General features: G+C 37.4%; 1 protein-coding gene across 7 annotated transcripts in view; it reads left to right on the top strand.

Annotated features, from left to right (window-relative positions):
• KLHL13 (kelch like family member 13) overlaps nt 1-12,982 on the top strand; it is an 86,942-nt gene that overhangs the window by 41,497 nt on the left and 32,463 nt on the right. Inside the window, exon 1 of one of the 7 annotated variants that reach the window (XM_075053942.1) lies at nt 8,610-8,825. The exons of the other annotated variants lie outside the window; for them this stretch is intronic. Coding sequence (XP_074910043.1) covers nt 8,728-8,825 — 98 coding nt within the window. The 5' untranslated portion in view covers nt 8,610-8,727. Of the gene's footprint in view, nt 1-8,609; nt 8,826-12,982 lie in introns of those variants that run through there. 7 annotated transcript variants of the gene reach the window in all.

The raw sequence follows: 12,982 nt of genomic DNA, 5'->3' as shown, positions 1-12,982 counted from the left end.
TCCCATGTGGCCCATTCAGCTGTTCCAGCTTTGGTACTATTTCCACCTGTTCTCGTAGCATTTAGCTGGAATGATCTGCAACTTGAAACTCCTTTTCTAGTGTAGAGAAATTGTGCTTTTTTTTTTAATTGAATGGGAGAAATACTAATATTAGTGATAAATTTGAAACCGAACTTTTGGATGCATAAGCCTTTCACGTGTCATTGTGTGTGAAGAACTTCAAGTTGCTGTTTCATAAAAATTTGTATCTAACATGCTTAAGACTAGCGGATGGCAAATAATTAAATTGAATCTATGCAAGTGTCATATTTTTTGTGACTCCTTAAAGGAATCCAGCCAGCAGCAGTGAAGTGACCATGGGCAGTATGGTGCAGCAGTTTCAAGTCTTCTCCTAGAAGACTCATTCCCATGGTTTGGCTCCCAGGTTGCACATGACGATTTCTGACAACCTGGACTTGAAGCATCAGCATCTTCCTTGAAACCGCCAGTCTTCCCTGAGGGACTCTGGCCTTCGGCAAAAGATGTCAGACTGCCCACACTGGAAATTTTGTGGATTGTGGGTTAGCAGACTGGATCCATCAGAGGTGACAATGCTGTGGGAATTCCTGCACTCAAAAAGTTAATCTTTTTGTCTTTTAAAGAAATTGAGTCATTACAGAAGCACACAATAAGAGCAATGATCAGTGTACTTTATTCTTGCCTCCCCATGCCTGCTCTTTTCAGTAGGGAGTGCTTTGCTTAGGTGTGCAGGACCACAAAAACTCACTCCAGTGGATAAAGACAATAAGGTTTAGGGAATGCAAAATGATTAACAGATTCTATGTAAATAATGGAAGAATGAAAGAAAAACTTTTATTTTAAGAATATTTTCAAAATACTTTAATCAACACATGACTAATGTAATTTGCAGTTTGCTGTCTGTGGTGCAGAAATACTGAAGTTCTTAGTGGCTGGTGCTCAATCCTACCTTCCTTTTAATTACTAAATTGTTTAATACATTTGCATCATATGAGTCAGATGTGTAAATGTGTTTAGGCATACTTTACTAAAATAAATTGCGCAGCCAACAGACAATAACAGCGGTGGAGAAGTTGTTTAGAAATAAATTCTTTGTTGTTCACAGTTTGACCTAATAAAAAATAACTGTTGCTTCAGACCAATTATTTTCAGCAGGGTCAGTCTGGCTGCTGTGACTGTGCATTCAGATTTCTGTGGTGATTTATTATATATAATCACCTAGGGAAGATGAGCATAGTTCTCTGAATAAATTGGTGTTAATTCAAAAGCATTTCTTCTTAGCAGTATGTTGTCAGTAGAGTATATGGGCTTGGATCAAAAGTTGGAAACCTTTAAGAACTCACTTTAGTCTTACCTCCTACTAAGTGTTTAAGACCTTATTTTACCTAATGCCTTTTATGTAAGACTAGTTTGCCCAAGCAAAGCTGAACTTTTATTTTTTTGCATATTATAACCTATAGCTTGTCATTAAGTTAACAGTGCGTCTTAACTTTTGGAAGTGATTCCTTGCTGGAAATCTTAGCTCAATTTTAGAGCAAAGCCTTCTTCAAGAATACACACAAGAAAATGCAGACCATCTATAAGTGGCATAAAATAAAAACTACTTTCATGGCTAGAAACACACACTTAGGAATAGGTTTGAGATATTTCTGAGAATCTGTGTAGTTACAAAATATATCTGAAACTGACTTTATTGTTTTAATATATTAACCCTTCTAAATATTAAATGTGTGACTACTACAGGGATTGGGCTTGTTCATTTCTTGTGTACCCCCCTTTTCCTACAAATTTCTGGGAAGCTGACTTAAGATTTAACCTAAGTTTTTTGTTTGGTTTTTTTTTTTAAATTGTTTTAAAAATATCTGATTGTGACATGATAGGAAATGGTGTGGGGGTTTTTAACTGTTTACTGTTGCTGAATAATTTCAGAAACTTCATACTTAAACTATCAAGGTATTTTTCTCATTAATGAATGATACTTGCAAGGACCAGGGTTGTGAGGTTTTGAAGAATGTATGAAATGGAGAAACTCATTACTCAACACGATTACTTCTCAGTCAGCCAGCTGCTGCCTCCTTGGTTTGCTGAAGAACATATATTTTGGTAGTCTCAAAATCATGTGAGAACACGAATCTTTCTTAACTGAGGTGTCTGGGCGGGAAGGGGAAGTGGCTGTGTCAGATGCAGGGTGATATATATTTGTCATATATATAAAAATAATGTGTGTGTATATATATAGTGTATATATAGTACACATGCTATATATATGAACGCATGCACATCTATAGTACGCATATGTATATTTATGTATAAAAATAATTTTCACTGAAATGATGCATCCTAAAATGTTACTGCAGCAATTTCCTTATTTATACAGGAAAAAATGCTGAGTGGGTGGATGGCAAACTGCAGTACTTCTTGTTAAACATGTGGTACATGCCCTGACTGCTTAACTTAATATTTAAAGATTTGGGGATTTTTTTTTTCCTGTTTTACAAATGGCCCTACACATATTGCTATAGAGACAGGAGCCTGTACTGCTTACAGCATTTAGACAGCAGGAGGGGTTGGCTACAAACCTAGTTTATCTCACTTCTTTACTCACTTCTCACTGCTTTACAGTTTACGATTATGCCTTGTTCCTTGACCAGTTAGCCCAATTTAAAATAATTAAATATACTTGATAGTAACTGTTTCGTAAGCATCTCTGTTCCATTTATGAGGCTGTGTGCATCTTGATGTCTACAGTGTAATTGCTTCCAAAAGATGCTGTAACTTATATCTGGTGTCGGAGGGCTTTCCCCCCTGGTTATTAAAAAAAATAAAAATTCTTTGAGACAACATAGTAGATAGTAAGTCAAAGTACATGTGTAATTCTCATAACCGTCTTCAGCTATTTTAAGGCTTATTTCTTAATTTATTTTAATTGAACGACTCTTTCTTTTTAAGGTCTTTAAGGTTTCTAGAAAAGTTGTAGTGTCAAAAGTATTGCCAGGTGCACATTGCCAATTTTTATCTGTATTTCAATATTTGGGGCATGTTATGGTGTTGCTGTGAGGGGACTGCAAAGATAACTATACTGGTTTGCTTTGGATTCCTCTTTAAGCAGAGATTTGCTTTCCCTTTGTATGAATTTTGGTGTGAATATTTTCACAATATATGGTTAAAGAAATTGTATTAATTAACTGACTCGTATATAGGGCAGTACTGTCAACACCATCTTTTAATTATTCTTTTCCAGTAATTGGAACAGCTGCAGTTTAACAGATTGAAAAGCCAGAGGTAGAAGCATAAGAAACATCCATACGAAGGGCAAAGAGCTGAATAAGGAAGCCAATTAAACTATCATACTGTCAGTTTTTTTAGGGAACCTGAAATGTTATGCATCCTGATTTGCTTCTATTCAGTTTCTAGACTTGTGCCTTTACAGCTGTATTTAAAATGCTGAAATGAGTTGATGTTGAAATGATTATTGCATTTGAGCTCCATGGCTTTGATGTGAACATTTTACTGGATTTTGATTATTTTCTTCTGATTATTTTCTTCTATATCAAACTGGTCTTGTATAGTCATATGCATCAGCTTAGTGGGCTGGTAGCTGTAAGATACGCCAAAGACCAGAGCAATTCCTTCCAATGTGAAACTGCATTTCTGCCTTCAGTTTGGAGCAAGCTTTCTTAGCACTAATATCACATAATAGAGGTTTCATCATGTAAAAACATACCTGTTTTAAAATGGAAACATGGCTTTGAATCAATGAATTTTTAGAACATAGGTGTTGGGGAAAAATCTCAAAAATCTGAAGATGTTTACTGGTCTTAACACCCCCATTTTAACCTATTTTTGTGTGTTGGCATCTTTTCTTATATGAACAGTCTATAAGTAGTAAAGTAGTCTAAAGTTAGATAATGTAGTATTTGTGACACAAATATTTAGACCATTCTGTTTACATTTCTAGATGAAAATGGGAGATGTAAATCACAGTCACTGTAACTTTGAACTTTTTTTTTCTGTAAGGCTAAAATAAGCCTGGGGTTCTGGAAGTGCAGAAGACTTCTCAGGTCACGCTAGAAAGGGTTTGCAAGACTTGAGAAAGTTTCCATATAGCATAACCCTATTCCACCTAGTGCTTTCAGTTCCTCTGGTGCTTAGTAGATGAATAAAAGGAGGGACGTAAGCAGCTTGTTAGAGCAGAACGGCAAATCTTTTAACTGTAGCAAATCACTTGACTGAACAAATGTTTTTTGGTTTTGTTTTCAACAGTTTAAGGGCTGAAAAAAAGTTAAATTCAGTCTGTGTGAACTGATGAAAATCCAGCGGCATGTCTAGAAATTAACTCTTACTCCGCTTGGTTCTCCTACAAAAATTCATGTGGCATTTCAAGGCTAAGAATAAATATTTTCAGACTGGTATAGTTTTACACTGCCACTGGGGTCTGATACATCTTTCTGCCTGTGACTTGTTCTTCTTTGAACAACCACGAGGGGAAGTCTTATGGGAAATGCAGAGGTGGTTTGAAAGCGTTATTGGAAGTATACATGCCCTAGAAATGTAAGCATACTGGGCTTTAAGAGGAGAACTTGTATTTTATAATGCAGGTAAAAGGCAGCAAAGGCAAACATATTGACGGTTGGTATGTATGAAACAATGTGGTAGCAGCTTAACGTTCAATTTGTAGAAAAAAAAGAAGAGGGTATCACAAGAAAAAGGAAGAGAATCATAAGGGCAGTGGTTTTAGCTGCATTCCTACCCTGAAGATCAGGGAGAGCTTGCAGAGGAAAAGATGCTGTGATCAACACGCTTGCAAGGGCTGGTTCGGTGTGTGGTTTGCTCACGTGCTTGAGGAGTGCCCACTCTCCTCATTTGGGACCAAATCTTGCTTGTTGGTCAATAGTGATGAAGGCTTTGGGGTGGGGGGTGGAGGAAGAGGGGTAAGAAATGCCTTGCTCCTTTAAGCACTCTATGTACCCTTTTTTTGTGGGATCAGAGCTGCACTATGGGTTCAATGGCTTCTGGCTTTGCTAGTAGCTCAGGTCTGTAAAATGGCAGCTTGGGATCTTGCCTTTGGTCTTTTTAGTTTGTTTGGTTTTTTCTTTTTATGACACCTGTTCAGTTACTTTATGGAGGAGTTTTCTGCAGAAGTGCTTGATACCCTGTCAGTTATTTTGCTGTCAGTGCAACTTTGGAAATACTAGTGTGGAAATGATTGCTTAAAACCAAAACACTTCCTCTGTCTCATCTTCTGTATACAGAATAAAAGATATGTAAGAGACTCAGCTATTAAGTAGAATGTTAACTTTAAGCAAGTTATGAATGGTAGATGCTTTTAATCTTGAATGTGAACTTGCTTGGGAGAAAAATGTAGAAAAGAAGCCCCGTGAATGATCCCAAGAAGGAGTTTAATCTGTGCAGTTATCGTGGGTCTTCAGCATTTAAAAGAGTTTTAAACTTAAAGAAAAGCAGATCTCCAGTTTGGTGCTCCAGTTTGGTGTGTTTTCATAGCACTTGACTAGGAATAACTGTTTGCTCAGCAAGTAGGATTCTGCACAGAGCTGTAATGCTGCTTTTGGCCTTCAGTACCAGTTAATTTGGGGACGAGTGGCAAAGCAATGTACTGTGAGAACAGAAAATGTAGTATATTCAGTGGGTGCAATGCGCTCCAAGAGATCAGGTTATTTTTCCCATATTTTAAAATGTGTAACTAAACTGTTGTTTTGAAGTCTTCATTAAAATAACAGAATAATATGCTGTGATTTTTTTGTTGTTGTCTTAGGAATAAGCATAGAATACATTTAGGTAATCTTTTCCCTGGGAATATGTAACTGATTTGTGACTGTCAGGAAGAAAATGGTGTTTGATTTTTTTTTTTCCCTTCTTCTTATGTGCAGATAGGTGATTCATTTCTCACGTGGTTGTTCTTTTGCAAGTGAAAAGCATTTGCCTGTTTTTAGAGTACCTGACACTGCTACTTTCTTCAATTCTGTATTTTGTACATTGGCTGTTTGATCAAGTAATGTGTGCTGGACTTTAGGAGGAGATGAAGTTGGGCAGTGCTTGGGATACACACACTTTAAAAAAAAAAAGTTAAGTCTACTGCTACTGGGTTTTCTGTAAAGGTTTTAATTAGGTTGCTTGTAAATGAAATGAAAAATAATTGGGAATAGAAGCACCCGAAGGGGTGTAGGTATTTGAGCACTAATGCTGGCCTTTGTGCCGAATGATCTTGGGGATTGGAAGTGGGAAGTAACTCTGCTTTCTGGATGTGCACTGATTGACTTAAATACCAGTAAATGCTTGGGAATGACTGTGTGGCTTGAGTTGGCTTTTATTTTACTAGTCAAAAGGGTATTTCAAGAGTTACTTTTGAAATAGTGGCCCACTGATTGTCCTTAGCCTTATTCTTTTATATTGGTAATGCTGCTGTTAATAAATAAAATGTGTAATCACCTCCTTGGGGTTGGCAGAGCAGGGGTATAGACTTTAAAAGCAGTTACCAGTTGGTTGCACTGGCTGTGTGCTCAATGTGAGGAAGGGACTAACAGCATTTGCTTATTGTATTTTAAGGCAGTTTCTGTATGATGGGAAATGCAAAAGCAAAATTGAGTGTATGAATTCAAAATTGTGGTATTTTTCTTTGTGGTTGTAACAGCTGCTATCTAACATCTCCTTCAACTTAATTTTTAGGCCTTCAGTGGAGAGAAGGCATGATCTAGTATTCTGGTGTTATGTATATGTATGAGGCTGTTGCACTGAATATTTACAACGCATGCAGACAAGCATGGCTGTTGGCATGTAAATGCATGAATTCTTTTACTGAAAGTAAGACTTCTTTATGCTAAAACTGCATACTTGCTCTCTGCAGGGCTAGTGTTTCTTAATATTTATAGCATATAAACACTGTTGTCCTACACAGCAAATGTCTGTTCAGCATTCAAGTAGCAGTTTCTGTGAAATTTGTTGCCTGCGTCAATGCTGCTCATGTGTAATTTAGAACTTCTTCAAAGAAGTGGGACAGAACTCCTCAATTGTTTGTCAGATAGGTGCATTTGGTTTTGAATTAGTCCTCGGCTCTGATCATACTGGATTATTTTAGTTCTTTGCCTGTGGTTATGGTAACAGCTTTCAATGCCCCAAACTATTTTGGGCAAACATTTTCAATAATAATGATCAGAACCAGCAATTATTCCCTGGTGGTTTCATCCCCCAAATAAACTTGACACTGTCAGTTTCACCATTACGAAAAACCTATCAGTGTGTTATTAAATGTTATTAAAACGTTTAAATTTACAGAAATTCTGCTCCCAGTTCTATTCTTTATTGCTGAGTAGCGTGACAGGGTGTTGGCTTTTTTGTGATAGGATTAAGCTGTCCCGATGAACAGAAAAATTGTCATTCTGTACAAAGACTATTCTGAAATCTGTAGATTAAACATCTTAGTATTGATTTGGTCTCCTGTGGCAATATATTAAAAGTTGTGTTTTTTTTCTTTTTAAATATTGTTTTTTCCTGTAAGGGAGTCAATATAGTTGAAGCTTTTTATTCTTCTCCCGAGAAACCTGCTCTGCTTATGCACAATATGCTATTAAATTCCCCATTCCCTTTTTTAATAGCTTGCCTTCTATGCTCCCTGCTGTCATCAGCCCCGGGAGGTCACCAAGCAGAGCACAGAGTTGCAGAGTGGTCCCTGATGGACACCTGCGTGACCGTCTGCTTCGTCAGTTCTTCAGGCAATTTGTGAGCTGCTGGGGGGGGCGTTGAGAATTAGATTGTTGATAGCGTCCCCACAAAGACCGCTATTAACAGCGTGCTACTCTCTGCTTCTGTACTGCAGAAGACGGGGTGATATTTGTGTTCCCATAGCATGTTGTAAAATGCATGAGATTTTGCTCATCCTCCTTGGAAATGAGAATAGGAAAATGAGAGCATCCTGAACCAGAAGCTATTAGAAGAGCATGCAGAAACCTGCAGTGATCTGTGCTTTATTTTGTCTTCCTAGCTATGGATTAGAAGGACTGATTTTTGCAATGGGCTTTTTCCATAATGGCATTCTTGTATTGTTTGGTCAGAGCTTGCACAGGAGGAAAACAGGCTGCTGAATTTAGTCACTGATCTCTATTAGCCGTGGCCTAAGGCTATGCTGAGATTTATATCCCATTTGTATTGTTGCAGCTCAAAAGAAGAATGTTCAGAGGATGACAAGTGTATTCTGAGTAGGTATGTTGTTTCATTTTCATATGAAACCCATTTTTTTTCTGCTTCTATTGGTCAGAAATGAGGTTAATAAACGAGAATGTAGTACAGTGCTGCAGTGTCCCTGTTAAGGTAGAACAATAGCATCAGAAATAGTTCTTTAAAAATTAGCTGCTTTTATTAAATAAAGCTGCATTGTGCTGGTGTGCACAGTGCAGTCTTTCTTTTTTTTTTTTTTAAACATATACTGCAGTCAGCGCTTCCCTAACGAGGTGGCACTATTGTTGAGTTAGAAGGATAGAATCATCATATTGCTTTAGGGGACAGCAGGATTTAAAAGGAGATGCCTTGCAGCCCTGTTTTACAGATTGGAAGCATCGGTTTAAGGGCATTGGCAGAATCAGTTCCTTGTTCTTAGCAGCAGCCACTGCTGTGTCAGTAGTGTGTGGAATGGAAGTCCTAGTTGGTAGTCTGTTATGGAAACGCTGTTTACTGTTATTGTAGTACCGTGGTGACAACATGCCATTGAAATGGAAAACGAGCTCTCCTGCTATCTGGAAATTCCCAGTTCCTGTGCTTAAAACATCCAGGTCATCGCCACTTTCTCCAGCATACATGTAAGTGAGAGAAATGAGGATAATAAGGTGGGATTGCTTTCGTGAGACTACCCTGTGGCAAAATACCCTGTAATATATTAAATGACATTGGCACTCAGAATTTTACCTTGTTTTCTGTGTAGACCCCCCAGATTTTATCCTGGATGTTTCCTGATGGATGTTGTGTTGAGTCTTTCCCTCCGTTGAAATGTAGAGAAATTGTGCAGATTAAGCCATATTCATAATAATATCGTATATGTTCATTTGAAAAGTTTGTGTTGCTGTTAATTTGTAGAGCTGATCTTGAATTGACAAGTTAAGCTTTGAGGCAGGCTTTCTTTGTAGTGTATATGCTAACATTTCCTCCTCCTGACTATTACACTTGGAAATTAAACATGAAATCACCTGCTGTATTGTACTGCACTTTTGTTCGTGTAAGTTCTCATACAAAAGAAATCATCCTGCTTTGGTCTTGTTTTATTCTTGGAAGTCTTAGCCTTCATACAAATTGAATGTCTTTTTACAAAGTTATAATAAAAGCTTAAAACATAAATATAAATAATTCATATCTGAATATTTATATACTTATGCAGTTTGTCCATGTAAAGTAGCTTTACAGAAAAGAGTATTTTAATACACATGGAAACAATATGCCTTTGTCTTGCCAAATCCTGATGGAGCTTTTGTTCACCTTTTGTTGCTGCGAGTTCTGTGTTAGCATATACAGGTGGCTTTTTTCCTTCTGTGAAATAAAACTAAGCATAGGGTACTGAATTGCTTCTGCCTTTATTTAAGGAAGCAGCTCTTTCAAAATGAGGAAGAGTTGTTTTAAAATGCACAGGTAGCAGTGTAGATGACTTTATCTGGAAATTACTATAAAGACTGTTACTTTCCAATAGTATTCCAGCCTAATACCTACAATATTAGTACTTTTAAGCTTGTATTGTCTTCTTGCAGATAGGCTTTTGCTTCAGCTACTGTAGGGACATGCTGTAAGAATTAGGTATTTACAGGTCCTCTAAATGTCTTCGGGTTTGGTTGCTGCTGAGAATTGCATTGATAAACAGTGGAGCTGAAACAATACAATGCCGTATGCATGGTCACTATTGTTCTCGGTCAGAAAGGCTGGGGTTTAAGGAGCTAACCTGGCTGTATAGAACCTGTACTGTGCACGCTTCAATTTAAGATTAATTTTCATGGAAGTGCTTCAGCCTTTTCACTCACTGGATGCATCAAATATGCTTAAGGCTACCAGAAGATAAGCTATTTCCCATAAATTCCTACTTATTCCGAGTTTTTAAAAAATATTACTGAATACAAATAAAGTATCATGATAAAAGAAGAGTTGGGAGGCTTTTGAACCTATTTCAGGGAGACACTGTCTTTAGTGTTTTATGTTATGCTTTTGGGTTTTAAACTATAGTACTTACTAAATGGAAGAAAAATCAGAAAAAGCCTGGTCTGATCTATCAGCTGCTGAAACTGAGCGTTTCTTTTGTGTGTCGCCTTTAAATTGCTAATCTAGCTCTGTGTATGCTCCAGCTTTTATGATGGGGATCATGTAGCTGATTATGTCAGTGTGTTGAAAGTATGTGAACAGGTTTAGTGATCATGCTTAACTATATGATGCTGAGCTTGTCTGGAGCATGAGAACTATGTGATCAGCAGCCTTAATCATCTTTCTATAATGAGTCAATGTATCCCAGTGTTTATGGAGATGTTTCTTCACTGGCACACAGTCCTGACATTAGCAGTACTCTTAAATGTAATGTTAAATTATTCATATACTTTATAATAAAGAATGAGAAACATTACAAAATGGCACCTATTTGATTAGGCAGTATATATCAACTGATTAAAAAGAACCTTGTAATTTAGGTTGACCGGTAAAATAGGTGATGGAATTCATTATCTTCATTGCAGAGATTACAGTAAACTTGCTAATGTTTTACGTGATCTGATGTTTTTCACATTCATATTTGTAAGTTTTCTTTTGTAAGTCGTACTCTGCACACTGGCAAAAGGCTTATGTTTTGAGTAAAAGATTCAGGAATAAGTGGCGTGAGAAATGGAACATGTATTGATGTAAAATAAATGACCATAAAATTCTTGAATTCACAGATGAACACTTCTATACTTGATATTTTGGATCTAGAGTGTACAAGGGTATAATTGAGCTTTTAATCCCTTGAACACTTGACATCTTAATCTTACAGGTTTGTAGTGTAATTTGGAATGTGCAGAGGTCTTAAAGGTGTTTTTTTTTTTTTTTTGGTACCTGAAATTTCCAGTTTTTCAGGTTTTTCTAGTAAAGTTCACCTTAACTTTAAAAGCTTCATCCTGCTTATGATTTACAAGTAACTTGTCTAAAGGTTAAACTGATTGTCAGGACACATAGATTTTTATTAGTGTTTGTTTTTGGTCTGTGTACCTGATACCTGACCTCTGCCTTAGTTTTCTTGTATGGAAATGCCAAGACTGGCGGTTATGAGCATGTTTGGCTTCTTGGGTGAAGCAGGCATCTACGTACAAAGTACCACTGTAAAAGAGTGAACTGTCCTGTGAGCTGTGCAGCTGGGCGGTTTAGCTGCAGTCTCTTGCTTGAAAAGTTTGCGGTAGTTCCTGAGGTGGGGAATGAGTACAAAGAGTTTATTCCAGAGAGATCTCTGCTGCAGGGGAACTTATGGCTGAGTAATATGTGCAATAAAGGACCTGCTGAAGTTGAGTTGATGACTTTGTAGGCAGGGACGTGGTTCTGTTACTGAGAAGTCTGCTGGTTTTGCTGGGTCTGGTACTGCTCTCCTGGCAATGGGAAGGAGCAGCAGTGAATCACTGTCTCTTGGCTGGTGGTTTTGTTTGCCACCAGTTATATTCAGGATATCGTGACTGCAAGAGGTAACTTCATGTTATATGGAGGGCGAAGGGTCCCTCTGAAGGGGAATTCAGACATCCTCTGACTTCTGGTGGAACCAGTCCAGAGTAGCTTGAGCTTTCCACCAAGTTGATGGAGAGATCCAGTGACATTGCATAGGGAAAATTAGATAGTATTAGAATTGGAGCACTGGCATGTGACCAATATACGTAGGTGTAATGCAGCCTGGCTTAGTGCACGAGTTAGGAATGTGCAGATATGTGTGCCTGCACGTGCATTTGCCAAGCTGCTTCACATTTTCTTTCATGACACTTACGGCATTGGGGTTTAGAATATAGATTCCTTTTGTCAAAATGAGTGTGAAAGCCGTTACAAGTTTATGGTCAGCTAGTGAAATCATACTTATATTGCAGTTGTGTTGACTATGTGGGGACAGACATAGGTGACTTACATTACGTGGGCAGGTGAGCAGTTTCAGCTAGTGAATCAGAGGAAAGGACAAAGTGAATAATACCGAGTTGGAAAAGTGCTATCCCTTGGCATCGTAGATGTGTATTGACGGCCACATGTTAGAAATAAAAAAAAGCTGGTGACTGACATAAGCAGAGGTTAAGAATTGAAGCACTACTTAAGAGAGGGTGAGGAATGGTTCAGAATTTGGTTGTATGTAACAGCTTTGAGGTGTAAAGGAATATGTGTCCCAATTATTGTTCATGGGTCATGTCATCTCATACATAAAAGAACTAAGAGGACAGTTCTTACTTATTCACACTAGCATTGTCATTTATGTTGTTTTCCGAAGTTGTGCACATCTTCTAATAACATGAATGGAAGAAATGTTTGTGGAAACTCTGGAGATTAAAGTACCGTGATGGACATCTATAAAGAATTCAACAATGCAAAAATACTATTTTCAAAAATACTATGACATAGGTTTGTTCTATAAGCCTATATCATGTGAGAATGATTGTTAGCTGTTTTCTGAAAAGTTAAATGTTCAGTTAAGTGTTTTTAGTCTCCAACATGCTATGTTTAAAAATAAGTAAAATAAAAAAATTCTTAATGCCGAATAATCCATTTGTAAACTTAGTGCCTTCTATTCTTTTACATGGAATAGTGTACTGATATTTTAATGGAAACTATCCTTTGCATGTGTTTTTATAAATAACTTGCTAATGTTAGGAGAAATAAACAAATGCGATATTCCAAATATATTGCTATCGAAGGGTTTGCAGCACAGTCTGTCTATCCTGAGTCATGTGGTTGTGAAATTTGTCTAGGAAATGCTCTGCAGTAATGGAAATCA

This window comes from Buteo buteo, chromosome 22 (assembly GCF_964188355.1).
Source record: "Buteo buteo chromosome 22, bButBut1.hap1.1, whole genome shotgun sequence".
Classification (NCBI taxonomy): domain Eukaryota; kingdom Metazoa; phylum Chordata; class Aves; order Accipitriformes; family Accipitridae; genus Buteo; species Buteo buteo.
The sequence above is the reverse complement of the archived record's forward strand: the minus strand, read 5'-3'. Positions and strand labels throughout refer to the sequence as shown.